Raw genomic sequence first — 12,821 nt, forward strand, 5'->3', positions numbered from 1 at the left:
GAAAATTGCGGCAATCACCTGGCAGGGTGAGGGAAAAAATAAAATAAAGGTGTTTGAGCAAAACTGTGATCCCCGCAGGATCACTGTCCTGCTGATGTTTGTTCTGGTAGAGCCACCACGTTTGCAGGGATGTGTTTTGGGGAAGAGCTCACAGCTGGGTGTTTCACCACGGGAAGAGTCAGGCAGGGGAGTGTTGCTGGGGGTTTCTCCTGTTTGCTGTTAGGGCTCTGCAGCCACCAGCCCCATCCCTGATGGGGAGGGAAAACCTGAGGAACAGGATGGATGTGAGGGGTGAGTCGCTTCCTGCAGCCTTCTCTGATTGTAGCCTTGGTGCCTGCACAGTGTGGAGCATCACGAGACCCTGTGGGAAGGAGAAGTATCCTGACTTTGGTTACCAGCCTGCGAGAAGGGCTTTGATCTGGAGCAACCCTGCAGCTTGTTCTAAGTGACCAAGAACTTCTTAATAATGTATTTTTAGATAATTTTTTAAGTACTTCCATTAGCAACGCCTCATTTTCTCTCAGTGTGCAGCTTTGGGAAGGGTTGGGGGAAGAAAAGTCAGCACCTCAAATGGTCCAAAACGGGTCCTTGTGGTTGGTAAAGGTGGTTTGGGTGTAAGGTGCGTTACAGGTCCTCGCTGGGTGAAGGCAGAACAGCCAGAAACATCTCCAAAAAGCCATCTGTGCTGGATTCCCACAGTTTCCCTGAGACCAACAGGATTTGAGGTGCCTGACACCCCTTTTTGTCTGGCACTGGAGGCCAAGGTTGTGGAGAGGCTCAGAGGGGACCAGGCTGCCTGGCCACAGGGAACAAAAGCGCCACATTGTGCCACCAAACCTGCTCTTTTCTGACATCAATAGAGGACTTGACTGCCCGGTTTCTCCAGCTCAGCACGTGCTAAATTCACCCCATAAATAAAAAATGAGCAAAGAACTCTGGAAGGGCTGCAGACAGACTCTGCATTGATGGTGGTGGCTGATCCACTGCTGCTCCACAGCCAGCCCATGGAATGCTGGCTTGGTGATCACCGTCCTGGGGGGACCCTCCTGACCCCAGCCGCTGGCAAGGTGAGCTGTGGCATTTTCTGGCAGGCAGTGCCTGTGAAAACTTGCTTTCTGAGCTGCCAAACCTGCCTCAGAGGGAGCACCCTCTGCACGTGGCATTCTGCCACCAGCAGCTGCTGCAGCACCAGGAGCAGCAGAAGGGGTTTTCCATCCTCTTGCATTCCCTGGAATGACTCAAGGGTTGCAGCCTCTGTGGATTTGAGCAGGGAAAATGAACCCATTGGCTTGGTTGCCCAAGCCCCATAAGATGTAAAATCTCCCTGAAAGTCAAGTAACTTCATGGCTGTTCCCTGAGACGTGTCCAAGCTTGGAAACATTTTTCTTTTGGATGGGAAGAATGTGCTGTGGACCTGTTGAGTTACTCTTCAGTCTGCATCCTCCTTCATTCACCACCACAGGAATCAGTCATCTCCTCTGAAGCACTGGAGAGCATCTCCCATCCTCTGAGGATGCTCTATCCCACCTGTAGCAGCCCAGCATGTCCACACCTGGGTACCAAACCCTGGGAAGTACCTGATCCAGGAGATGAGCTCGATTAAGAAGGAAAAAATTAACATTCCCAAAAGTGCCAGAGTTTTGTTTGTAGAAGGGATTTGCACTTCTGAGAGGGCTGTTGACTTTCAGGAGACCTAGGCTGTTCAAGTGCCTAAATCGCTGTTGGAAATATGCTTGCAAATTTTGTGAAGTGCTTAGAAAATATTTCTACTATGTCCTCAGGCCTTCTCCAGTGGTAATTATGAGTTGTCCATTAACCACAGTGTGCAGCTCTCTGCTTGAAGCTGTTGCATGCTCAGCACCCAGAAGACAGAGGCACGGCTGGGATAAAAAAAAAATATGACCAGGATGACGTGAGGGCTGGGTGCAATTGCATACTGAGAGAACAAATGTCCTTTTTTTCACACAGGCTTGGGGTTTGTGGGTTTTTGAAGGTTTCAGAGACTGAAGGCCATGCAAAATGTAACTTCCCCCAGCTTGGGCAGTGGCCAGCTTCTCCTGGGGTAGCAGGAACTCCTGTTTAGATAGAGCAGCCTCTGCAATTACTCTTTTTACCACGTGCATGGGGTAGAGCAGCACACAAAGCCTCTGGTCCATGGGTGATCTTCCTTTGTTTACAGCCTGGGGTAAGTTATTGTAGCGGAGTTTCTCCCAGCTCACCTGGATTTGAATGAAAAAACCCTCAAGCAAACGTGCCTAATTCCCTGGGAATGCCAGGGTGGGTGTTTTGGAGCAAGGTTGTATCTCAGGCTGTGTGTTTGGTCCTGAATTGGGCCGGTCAGAGCAGATAGAGGCAGCAGCCCTGTCACTCTGTGTCACCAATGCTCTGTTGGGAACTGAAGTTCTCCTGGCTCCCTCAGCCTCTCCTGGTGCTCCAGACCCTTCCCTGGCTCCATTCCTTCCTGTGGACACCCTCTAGCCCCTGTTTCTTGTCATGAGGGACCCAGAACTGACCAGTAACAGGTGAACATCTCTAGCTAGTGAGGGGGCTGCCTTCCTCCCAGGGATTTATGGAATTCCCATTCAGGCCTATTCCATGGGTTATCTCCAGGCCAAATGTCTGAGAAGTGAACGCTGGCTTGATGAGAGGCTCCACAAGCTGCTGAGATCCTACTCAGTCTCCTCCTGCTCAGAGCACACACTCTGCCACTGGCATGACCTCATTATTTGCATTGGCACTCAGTAATGAGAGTTTAGTTTGTTCTTTTAAAAACCAACCTGGGCTAAAGGCATTCCCTGGCAGGTGAGCACACTCGTGGCCAGGCTGCATCCCTGGGAGGTTCTGCGTGCTCTGCTCCAGAGGGTTTGGAATGCCTGCATGCTCCTTGTCATTGTCAGAGTTTGAAACTGTTTAGAAGGCGTGACGGTACATAAACTGAATCAAGTTTCTAGCCAAGGTAACCAGGCGTGGAGACTCAGGGAACAGACAACTGTGCTCGCCTGGTTTTTAGTGAGGGGAAGAGCCATGAGCCATCGCAGAGGAGGGTTTAGCAGGACACAAGCTCCAGCTACTGAAAGAAAGTGCTGAAGTTTCTCTTGGCTAATAAGGGGAGTTGTTGGAAATGTTCATTTGTTTTTGGTGAGCTCTGTTCTGCCTTACATGTGGAACTGGGCAATGCATGAGGTGGAAATGGTGATGGGACTGATGCAGAGCAGGCTGGGGGCGGTTTTGATGCCGTTGCCTTTTGCAGGGACACGGGGGCCACAGGACCTGCCATGGATGGGGAGATGGGAGGTTGCAGCATCTCTCCATCTCCTGGGGACCTGCTGAGTGTTCCTGCTGCTCTGCTTGTTTTCTGTTGTGCTGAGGAAGCTCGGGTTTGAGGTCGGGAACACTCCTAGCTCATCTGGTGTAACTTCCACCCCAGCTTCAGGATTCCCGGTCTCTGCCTCAGCTGCCTCTCTCCCCTTGCCTCTGCAGAACCGCCAGACTTTCAACAGCCTCAGCTGCCTTAGCACCACGGCCGAGGACGGCTCCCAGCGGCCCACAGGCCCCCAGGCATGGACGGCGGCCCCGGAGGTGATGCCGGGCAGGACCCCCGCCTGCACCCCAGTCCCGGAGCCACCGCGGGCCAGGCCCGAGGAGCGCCGGGCCAGCAGGGATGACCTGTCCTGTGAGGAAGAGGAGGAGAGCGCCGGCAAGGAGGAGGACAGGGCGGCCTGGCGGAGCAGCGGGCCGGGCAGCGAGAGCCTCTTCCAGCTGGATGGCGAGCTAGACATCGAGCAGATAGAAAACAACTGAGGAGGGAGCAGCTCTTCTCGCCCTGGGCTCTGGGGGCTGCCAGCAGAGCCGTGCAGGGCTCCTGGTTGCCGGCGAGTTTGTGGGATCCTGTCACTGCTCCCCTCCTGCCAGCTGGAGGGGATGAAGCAGCTTTGCCAAAATTTCATCAGGTATTTAGAGGAATTCGTGTGCATGCGTGTGTAAATCTTGAAATTCTTTGTAACTACTGTAGCCAGAGATCAGCCAGGCCGAGGAAAGTGCCTGTCCCACAGGGAAACCAGGCGCGGGGATCGCCAAAAACTCAGAATCCAAGAGTAAATGGCTTTTGCCAGGATAGGGGTGGAGCTGATGGAGCTGGCCGTGCTCCCACAGGTCCCACCTGTGCTAGTTCAGAAAGGGGTGCACAAGGAGAAACCACCACGCCTGGGACTGGGAAAGGGGGGGAAAAGCAGAATATTGAGATTTGCAAACGGAGCACTGGCTGGTGGCCACCGGGGTGGCCGCGGTTCCTTTCCTCTGGCCACATCCCGTGTGGCCCCAGCACCCCCTCGCTCCCCATGTCCCTGGCAGTGCCGTGAGGAGGAAATCACAAGTGAAGTGTTTTGCTTAAATTTAATAATGGCAAGAGCTGGATTTTTTACTCCTTTATTTTTAGTTTTCCTTTTCCTGATGAGGAATTAAACAGATCCCTGGCCCATGTGGGGCAGCATCCGCAGCAGCGCTTGCTGGGCGCTGAACGGGGATGCTCAAATGCCTTCCTTCCCTGTTTTTTTTCCTTCCCAGCCCCGCTCTCTCAACTCTTTTGGGGAAAAAAAAACCCTACTCAGGCTCTGTGCCACCCTCATTTGGGTTCTCAACACCCTGTTTTGAGCAGGGCTGGGCTGTTTACCCATTTACCAGCAGCTGTGCCCATTTTGCTACCCAGGGCATGGCTGCCACCCTTTTATTTTGGCTTTACTGTGAAGGGCTGCCTGCCCGAGGCACATCGTGGAGGGGTTACTTGACAAAGTCAGCTGGCAAAAGGCTGAAAATCCAGGTAGCAGCACTGAAAGCTTTTCCTCTTCCTGTGCCTTTTTAAAGCACAGATAAAGTGGTGACCATTATGTTTGTACAATATGAATTCTCTTTGCTAAAAATAAGCTGTCTACTTGCTAACAGGTTTAGAAGGACACATATTTCTTTTTTCTCCCTCTTTTTTTTTATTTTTTTATTTTTATTATTTGTTTGTTTGTTTAAAGCTCTAGGAAAGCTGTACAAATGGCTTCCAGCATCTTCTGGATTCCTTCTGCTGGTTCCTTCTAGCTCAGGGATCACTTCCCGAGCTTTGCAAACATGAGAAAGGAAAAAACCTTAGATACCAAGAGCAGCTGAAGACAGGACATTTTTAATGGGGCCCAGCAGCCCCACTGGCAATGCCTTGAGGGTCCATAACTCAGAAAGGCTGAGAGCTGCTGGTACAGGTTTCATTCATCATTTCTGGTTTTGTTAGTGCACTTTTTTCCACAGTGGTTTGGGATGTGTGTGGCATCTCCCACCGCAGTGGAACCCATTGGTTGTTACCCCTGTTACCCTGGCACTGCTGAGGTTTTGCTGGTGGCTGTGGCCATGTCCACTCTCTCCAGGCAAGCAGGACGAGCCCCAGACATTCGGGGAGGGGATGACAGGGATGTCTTTTAATTCTGGGGAACGCTCCAGCTCTTTTGAAATGTCACTTTATGCATCACTTAGAAAAAAAATATACCCTGGGTTAATTTTTATGCCTCCTCTTGTGGAGGGTCCAGCCACGCGTGTTTTCCCTGGCTGCTGCCCCTCTGTCTGTGCCCTTGCAGTGGCACCCTCACAGCAAAGTTCTTGGCTTTGAGTCTTCCTGATGCTCCATCCATCCCTCCCCACCACTGACACGTGCTGGTCTCGGAGCACTCAGCTCCTGCTGGCCACAGGCACCTCCTCAGCTGAGCAACAAAGGGCAAATTCACCCAAATCCACGTCCGGCCGCCGCAGAGCTCCGGGCGGGCTCTGGCCTGGGCATCCCCAGGGCTGGAATTCCTAAGGGCTTCTGTTTTCTTTCCAAGGGCTGCTCCTGGTGCCATGCTAACCCCCCAGAGTGGGAAGGTGGCCAACAGACCAGGGCCCAGCTGTCCTGGACCTGGTGGCCAAAGGGCCATGGCCCATCTGTCCTGGACGTAGCCGTAGCATTCAGTTTACATTCAGCACAACCCGTTTGCCTTACTAAAAATGCTTCTCCAATGAGTCATGGCCTTATACTGGGCACGTTGGCGTAGGCACAGACTACAGTTAGCGACAGTTTTGAGGCCACAGTGGTGTTCTGTTGGGTATTTCTTGTTGGGTTTGTATGATTTCATGTACTTATTCTCAGTTTAAGAAAGCCTTACTTTTAAAATTTTTTTCTCTCTCTCTCTTTCTCTCTCTCTGTAGAGGTAAAACATTTGTGGATTTATATATATATAAATATATATATAAATAAAGTAATTAAAAATATTAAATATAATATAGTATGTGCCTCAGATCCAGGGGACATCCTGTTGATTGTAAAGTCAGAAGTGGCGTTGCTCCCCTGGTGTCAGGAGATCTGTCCCCTACGCAGTGGGAGAGCAGGGCATCCCCTGGGGGTCTTGCTCTTGGTTTGTAAAGGACTTCACCTATTACACAGATGTTTTGGGAACCCCCCAAATCCCCTGGCAAACCCCTGCCGGCTGCCAGAATGTGATACTAAAGTAATATGCAGACAAGGGATGTTATTCCTTGCTAGGTAGCTAAAAGAAGTTCTTTATTGTGAAGGGACTCAGTGGCTTGTCCAAGGTGTGACGACCCAGTCTGGGCAGCAGCTGTTTTGGGATGACACCAAAGCTGTGGCAGCAGCAATAAAGGTTCTTCATCCTGAAAAAAATAGGATTTTAACACAGAAAGTCTTAGCAGGCACACGGGAGTTTGCTGTGTGTTTTGCAGATGTAGCTCTTTGAGCCTGTCCTATGAAAGAGTACATTAAAAAAAGAGAAACCAACGAAAAGAAGCGTTTGTAAAATAGATTGTAATTTTTCCACGTGCTAGCATAGCCTGTTTGGCCAATAAAATTGTGTTTCAAGTGCATTGTTTAAAGCTCCTGGCTGCCCAGGCAAACAGACTGACGTAGGATGTTCTAGGATTGTAGCAGTGCTTTGCGGCGTGTGTGGGTTCGGTGTTCGAGAAAGAAAAAGAAGAGGATGGCCAAATAAAAAACAAAACAAATCAAAAAACAGAAAGATGGGAAGAAGAATAAAAACAAAGCCTTCTGAAGCTATGACCTGTAGTAGCCAAGTCTCGCTGGCAATTGCACAAGCGCCGCGGGCCGTGCGTGTCCCAGGAGGGGCTGCCCCAGGTGTCCCCTCCTCGGGCGGGCCAGGAGGCTGCTCCTGCCCCCTCCATGACTTGATTGCACTAGAGCAGCTCAATCTCAGGAAATTGCTTGTTACTTTTACTGTGTAAATAAAGCTTCCTGGTTCAATAACCCGTGTCTCGCCTCTCTGTGCCGTCCCCGCGGCCGGGCGCGGCTGTGGGGTCTGGGGGGGTTGGGGACATTGCTGACCCTTGGGGTTGTGGCACTGGTTGGAGTTTGATGGGGCTGGAGTTTGATGGAGACTCCTCCTCTCCTCTCCTGGCTGCAGCTCCTTGACATCTCTATAGGTGCTGGGAAGGGATGTCCCAAAAAATTGGTGGGGGTCAGGGAGGTCTTCAATCAGGACCCTCCCTTGGGGTGTCTGTGGAGGAAGGGTGTCCCAGCCATGGGTTGCACAAGAAAATGGACATTTTATGATATTCACATGCAGGCAGACATGCTGCACCCTCCCCATGGCAGGGGGACATCTCCCATGCCTGCCCCCCAGCCTGTCGTTTAGCTGTAACACAGCCAAAGATGTAAACAACAAAATGCAAATTGAAGTGCCAAGTAGCACCTCCTTCTTTGTGTTTAAGGACAAACATAAATATCCTGCCTCTTAAAATCCAGACTCAAACCTAAACTCAGAGCCCACAGCAGGCCAAAGGCACATGGGGGTGTTAAATAAGTTTTTGGGGAAACAGGGCAGTATCTCCCTGCAGCCTTTGCAACCCAAAAAGGAAAACAGCTGCACTTCCTCCAGCAGGCAGTGTAAAAAGTTTCATGACAGATGGCAGGATGTTTATCTGCCTAAACTTAATCAGATTGAAGTGATAGGCTTAGTATAATAGAAAAAAAGGGAAGAATTAGGGGTTAAAAAAGAAATACTCAGTGATCCATCACAGCCTGAACGTTTGACCAGGGTTTACAGCATCCTTCAATGTGTGTGGATGCTGACAGTACCATACACTTTGGCTGAACCACTACCCAGAGGATAGAAGATGCAAAAACAGACCAAAAAAAATTGCACTAAGGTCATTTTCCCAGATGTAGTTTATTTTATTAGAACTTAATTCCCAGCCCCCTTTCCCCTGCTGTCCCCAAGGGGGCCTATGCAACTCCAGGGCCAGCTGGTAGCTCTGAAAAACAAGTGTTCCAACACTCCAGAAACAGTGAGCATCATTTTGGTGTCCTTCAGTGAGTGGGGTCATCTTCAGCTGTTGGGACTGCTGGAAACAGAGCTGGAATTATTCTTTACCTCCTGCTTGCAGAAGCAGAGAGCAGTGGCTGAATGTAGACAGTGGCCAGCACATGCTGCCTGAGAGTATGGATATATATTAAAAATATGTAACACAAACATAATTACATTATTTCCATGGTTCCCTGGAGATCTGAAGTAGGTTAAAGCTCAAATAGTCTTGCTCAAAGCCCAAGAGGGCACAGAGCTGCTGATGTATTGATTAAAAGGTGACTTTTGCCACTAAAAGGTGACCCTTGCAAACACTACCACGTGTCAGCAAGGGTGGGCAGAGGACTTGATGGAACAACCCCTGATCTTGTAATTTTTGGACCCATTTTGAGCCCCTTCCATGCTCTTGCCAGGTGCAGCATGGCCAGGTGTTACCACACATGCTGCAACAGCTGCACTGCAAAACTGACAGGGGGAGAAACCAAAATCCCCAGGGAAGGGCTGCTGTGCCTGGAGGCAGGGAGCAGCTCCTCTTAGAAATCCTTATTCTGATCAGCAAAAAAAGGCAAATCTCATGCCTGTCCTGGCCCTGGATGTGCTGAGCACTCTTGGCAGCAGGAAGGGGCTGAGCTGGAGCTGAGCTGGTGCAGCAGATTCTCAGCAGGCATGTGGGGCAGGATCAGACCCAGGGAATGAGTACAGAATTCCAGAATCCCACAATGGTTTGGGCTGGAAGGTACCTTAAAGCTCATCCTACTCTACCCCTGCCATGGGCAGAGACACTTTCCACTATCCCAGGTTGCTCCCAGCCCCATCCAACCTGGCCTTGGACACTTCCAGGAATGAAGTAGCCACAGCTTCTCTGGGCACCCTGTGCCAGGGTCTCCCCACCCTCACAGGGAGGAATTTCTTCCCGAAATCCAATCTAAACCCACCCTTTTGAAGCTATTCCCCCTTGTTCTATCACTACATGCCCTTGTGCAAAGTCCATTTTCAGCTGGAGCTGTGTCTGACTCAGCGCTGGCAGCTCAGGGACTGCACATCCAGGATTTTAATGGGGAGGGGCAGGAATCCCACAGCCCCTCCCACACAGGCTGCCTAGAAGACCCCCCACAGAGGGAAGGCAAAGACCATCAGTCCCATGGCCTTTTCCAGTCCTGTATTTATGGACATTTCAAGTCCTGTAAATATCCCTGCCAGTGCTGATCCAACTGAACACACCGACAAACAGGCCAGATCCAAAGGACAGGGTTTATTCCTGACAGGATGGTGCAGTTATTCCCTGATGTGTTACTGATTCCTGTGCCCCCTCCTGGGGCTGCTCCAGACGGGCTGGTCCTGGCAGAACCACAGCTCCTGCCATGCCAAGGCACGTGGGGCTGTCCCCTCCCCAGGGCTTCTGTGCCACCCGAGGCACACACAGGAGCTTGGTGGCCTCCATCAGCCCCCAAAGGACATTCCCATCCCAAAAGGCACAGGACATGGGGGTTAAACAGGTAAATCCATTCATGAGGAGGTGCCTGGGTTCCCTGTTTTCCGTCTTCCCAGTGTGAGCAAAGATGAAAAGGGGGAACAGCCCCCCAGCATCACCCAGAGGAGGCTGAGGCCCCTCACAGGCACCAAGGGCAGGGCATTCAGGACTTGCCAGAGGACAGCAGGTTTGGTGCTCCCTTGCATGGGAGGTCAGTAGATCATTTTAGTACCATTATGTGAAATATTTCGGAAGGCAGGTGCCCACCACCCTGCACCACAAGGCTGGGCTGGGTTCATTCAGGTGAGATGGAGGTGGGAGAGGATGAAGTGGTTCCGTGGAGGGGCTGCACGTGAGGGCTCATCCCTGCTCCTGCTGGATTTACAGCTCCTGCTGGGATTTACATCTCCTGGAGGATGATGTCCACAGCCTCAGCTAGGTTGTTCACGTAGGCATCAGGCTTCACCTCGGGGTGGTTTTCATCGGACGGCCTGGAAGGAGACAGAGGGGCACAGCTGAGCAAGGGCAGGATCCCAAACAGCCCCCATGTCCCTGGTCATCCTGCTGCCCACAGAGCCCTGGCAGCACCAGTGGCAGTGTCCCAAGGTCCTTCCCAAGCTGACGGGCCAGAGCTGGGCACAGCATTCCAGGTGTGACCCCAGTAGTGCAGGGACAGGGGCAGAGTGACCTCCCTGCTCCTGCTGCCACACCATTCCTGACTCACATTCCTCCCTCTTCTGTTTGTTTTTCCCCTTTCTCTCTCCCACACCCAGATTTTTCCCACATGCCCAGGTGGATCCTGTGCCCTTTGTGCAAATGAGCTCAGCAAAACTTTGCAAAACCTCAATTGGAAGAGAATTTCCAATTAGTTAATTAACTAATCCAAGTCAACATTTTACATGGCACTTCTTCATCCAGGCAATAGCAGCACCAGGCAGGGATCACTGTAAGGACACCTCACTGCAAGCCTTGGAGCCTACAAAATTACAAATAATTATTCTCCCACAGTTTTTATCTAGAAATGGGTAGAGAAAAAAAACTATTCCCTTTCAACCTAGAGACACAGAAAGTCGTCACACCACTGCAGTGAAAAGGAAGGTTCTGCCAAGGTTAATTTTGCAGGACCACCACCTCTTGCAAACCCACCAGTGGTGGTTTGAAACACCACCAGAAGAAGGCTCAGTCTCACCTTCCACCAAGCCACCACCCCAAAGCAGAGTGACTTGAAGCCATTTTTTGCCAATACTTAATTAGCAGCACTGGCCTAACGAGGCACAGCTGCACAATCCCATTCTGCTGATTTAGCAGTGCTGCTGGTGGGGAGGGGGGCAGATGTGGGAGGCAGAAATTCTCCAAACCTCATGGTCCTGTTATGGCTCTTGGGCTGAGAAACCCAACAGCTGCTGAAGGGAAAACATATGTATTTTATACGCTTAATGACCTTCCTTTGGGAGAGAGATGGGAGCCCAAATGTCCACCTCCCACCTCTCCTGCTCCCTGGGAAGGGCAAACCTTTATTTAGCACAGCCTCTCCGTGGAGAAGATGCATTTCCCACCGGATGCAGGGGAGGCAGAGAGATGATTATTATTACTATTATTAATGATGTGCAGGATTTGGTGAGCACTTGTCTGTACAAGCACCAAATCATTTCTTCTGTCCCAGCTCTGAAGCTCCCCAGGGCTGTTTCCTTCCTGCTCCTTTCTCAGCCCACGAGCTCCTCACAAAGGCATGGCCTCTTTTGGAAGTCCACACTGTGTGCTTGAGGCTCTGCTTGCTGCAAAGTTGGGCTATGAACTAGGAAAAATAAAATATTTTTTGTATTTTCTGCTGATATTCACCTTTCCTTGTGTCACCTGCAAAGCCATGCCCAGCACCAGGCTCCAGGAAACACACTCTGCATCTTATTTAAAGGGTGGATGGGTTTTTCTTTAAATATCCCAATTCCATCTGGTTACAGGGCTAGGGAGCAATGAGAATAATAATTAATGATTTTTTTAAGGTTTTTCTCAACTGAAAAGGAGTTTGATGATGGAGAAAAACCTTCACACATAAAGCAAGTAAAAACCCAGTGTGTATCTATCCCTTCAGTGGTAATTATTGCTCACTCCTGATTTAACCAAGTGGCTTTGATGAACACAAAAATAACTTTGGGCATACAGTAAAATATCAATTTCTTGTCACTAATCCTTAATTTGAGTGGAGAACTAAATAAAGCAATGAACAAAACTTCTCTTTGCATTTTACACCCTGGAAAGTGTTCCTTTCCTAGATTACACATTAGGAGGAGAAAATTTTCAAGGAGAAGCTTGAAACGAATGCTTCTGCAAGAAATTTTCAATTACACAGCACTCTTTGATCTATTAAAAGGATTTTGTGATTAATATCTGTGCTGACTACACAGAAATCCATCTGTAACTCAGCTGCTAAATGCCAGTCATCAAGGAAAAGTCCTGTACACACTTCATGTGTCCTGTGAAAAGGGGGTGTGTGTATGTATATATAAATATATATATATAAACACACACATATATATATATATATATATATGAAATAAGGTATTTTTATTCCTTTGCCCAAATACCATGGGATCACATCACACTCCTGGCTCCACTGAAGTTAATATTAAAACACAATAAATAAAGTTGTCTGAACTCTGCAGGAAAGCAGAGAGCTGGAATAAACACACTTCCCTGCTCTCTTGCCTTTTCCTAGGGCTGTGCATGGGGCTTTTGTCCCTGTCAGTGCCACCACAATTCCTGTTTCATGTGGCCCCTTCCTTTGTCTCACAGGCATTTTGTGGCTCACAAAAACAGCCAAGGGATGGGTTTGCTCCCCCCTCTGGCTCGGGGCTGCTCTTGAAGCATCCAAGGAAAGGGAACTGCAAGCAATAACCCCCAAACTCTAATGCCAAGAAACAAAGCTCCAAATGCAGCAAAACAACTCAGGAGCCCAAGTCTGGGTGCCAGAAGTGAGGCAAAAGAGAGAGCTGTGCCATAAAACCTCTGGG

The 12,821-nt window shown here is 50.0% G+C and overlaps 2 protein-coding genes across 4 annotated transcripts in view; one reads left to right on the top strand and one right to left on the bottom strand.

Moving 5' to 3' along the window:
• FAM53B (family with sequence similarity 53 member B) overlaps positions 1-7,268 on the top strand; it is a 44,630-nt gene extending 37,362 nt beyond the window's left edge. For all 3 annotated transcript variants that reach the window (XM_041461080.1, XM_041461079.1, XM_041461081.1), the window contains one exon: positions 3,481-7,268. In XM_041461080.1, coding sequence (XP_041317014.1) covers positions 3,481-3,801 — 321 coding nt within the window. In that variant the 3' untranslated portion in view covers positions 3,802-7,268. The remainder of the gene's footprint in view (positions 1-3,480) is intronic.
• Positions 7,269-9,575: 2,307 nt separating this feature from the next.
• Positions 9,576-12,821, bottom strand: part of LOC121350067 (phospholysine phosphohistidine inorganic pyrophosphate phosphatase) — a 71,781-nt gene continuing 68,535 nt past the window's right edge. The window contains exon 7 of the mRNA XM_041461082.1: positions 9,576-10,304. Coding sequence (XP_041317016.1) covers positions 10,214-10,304 — 91 coding nt within the window. The 3' untranslated portion in view covers positions 9,576-10,213. The remainder of the gene's footprint in view (positions 10,305-12,821) is intronic.

This window comes from Pyrgilauda ruficollis, unplaced genomic scaffold, assembly GCF_017590135.1.
Source record: "Pyrgilauda ruficollis isolate IOZ18807 unplaced genomic scaffold, ASM1759013v1 scaffold15, whole genome shotgun sequence".
Taxonomy (NCBI): domain Eukaryota; kingdom Metazoa; phylum Chordata; class Aves; order Passeriformes; family Passeridae; genus Pyrgilauda; species Pyrgilauda ruficollis.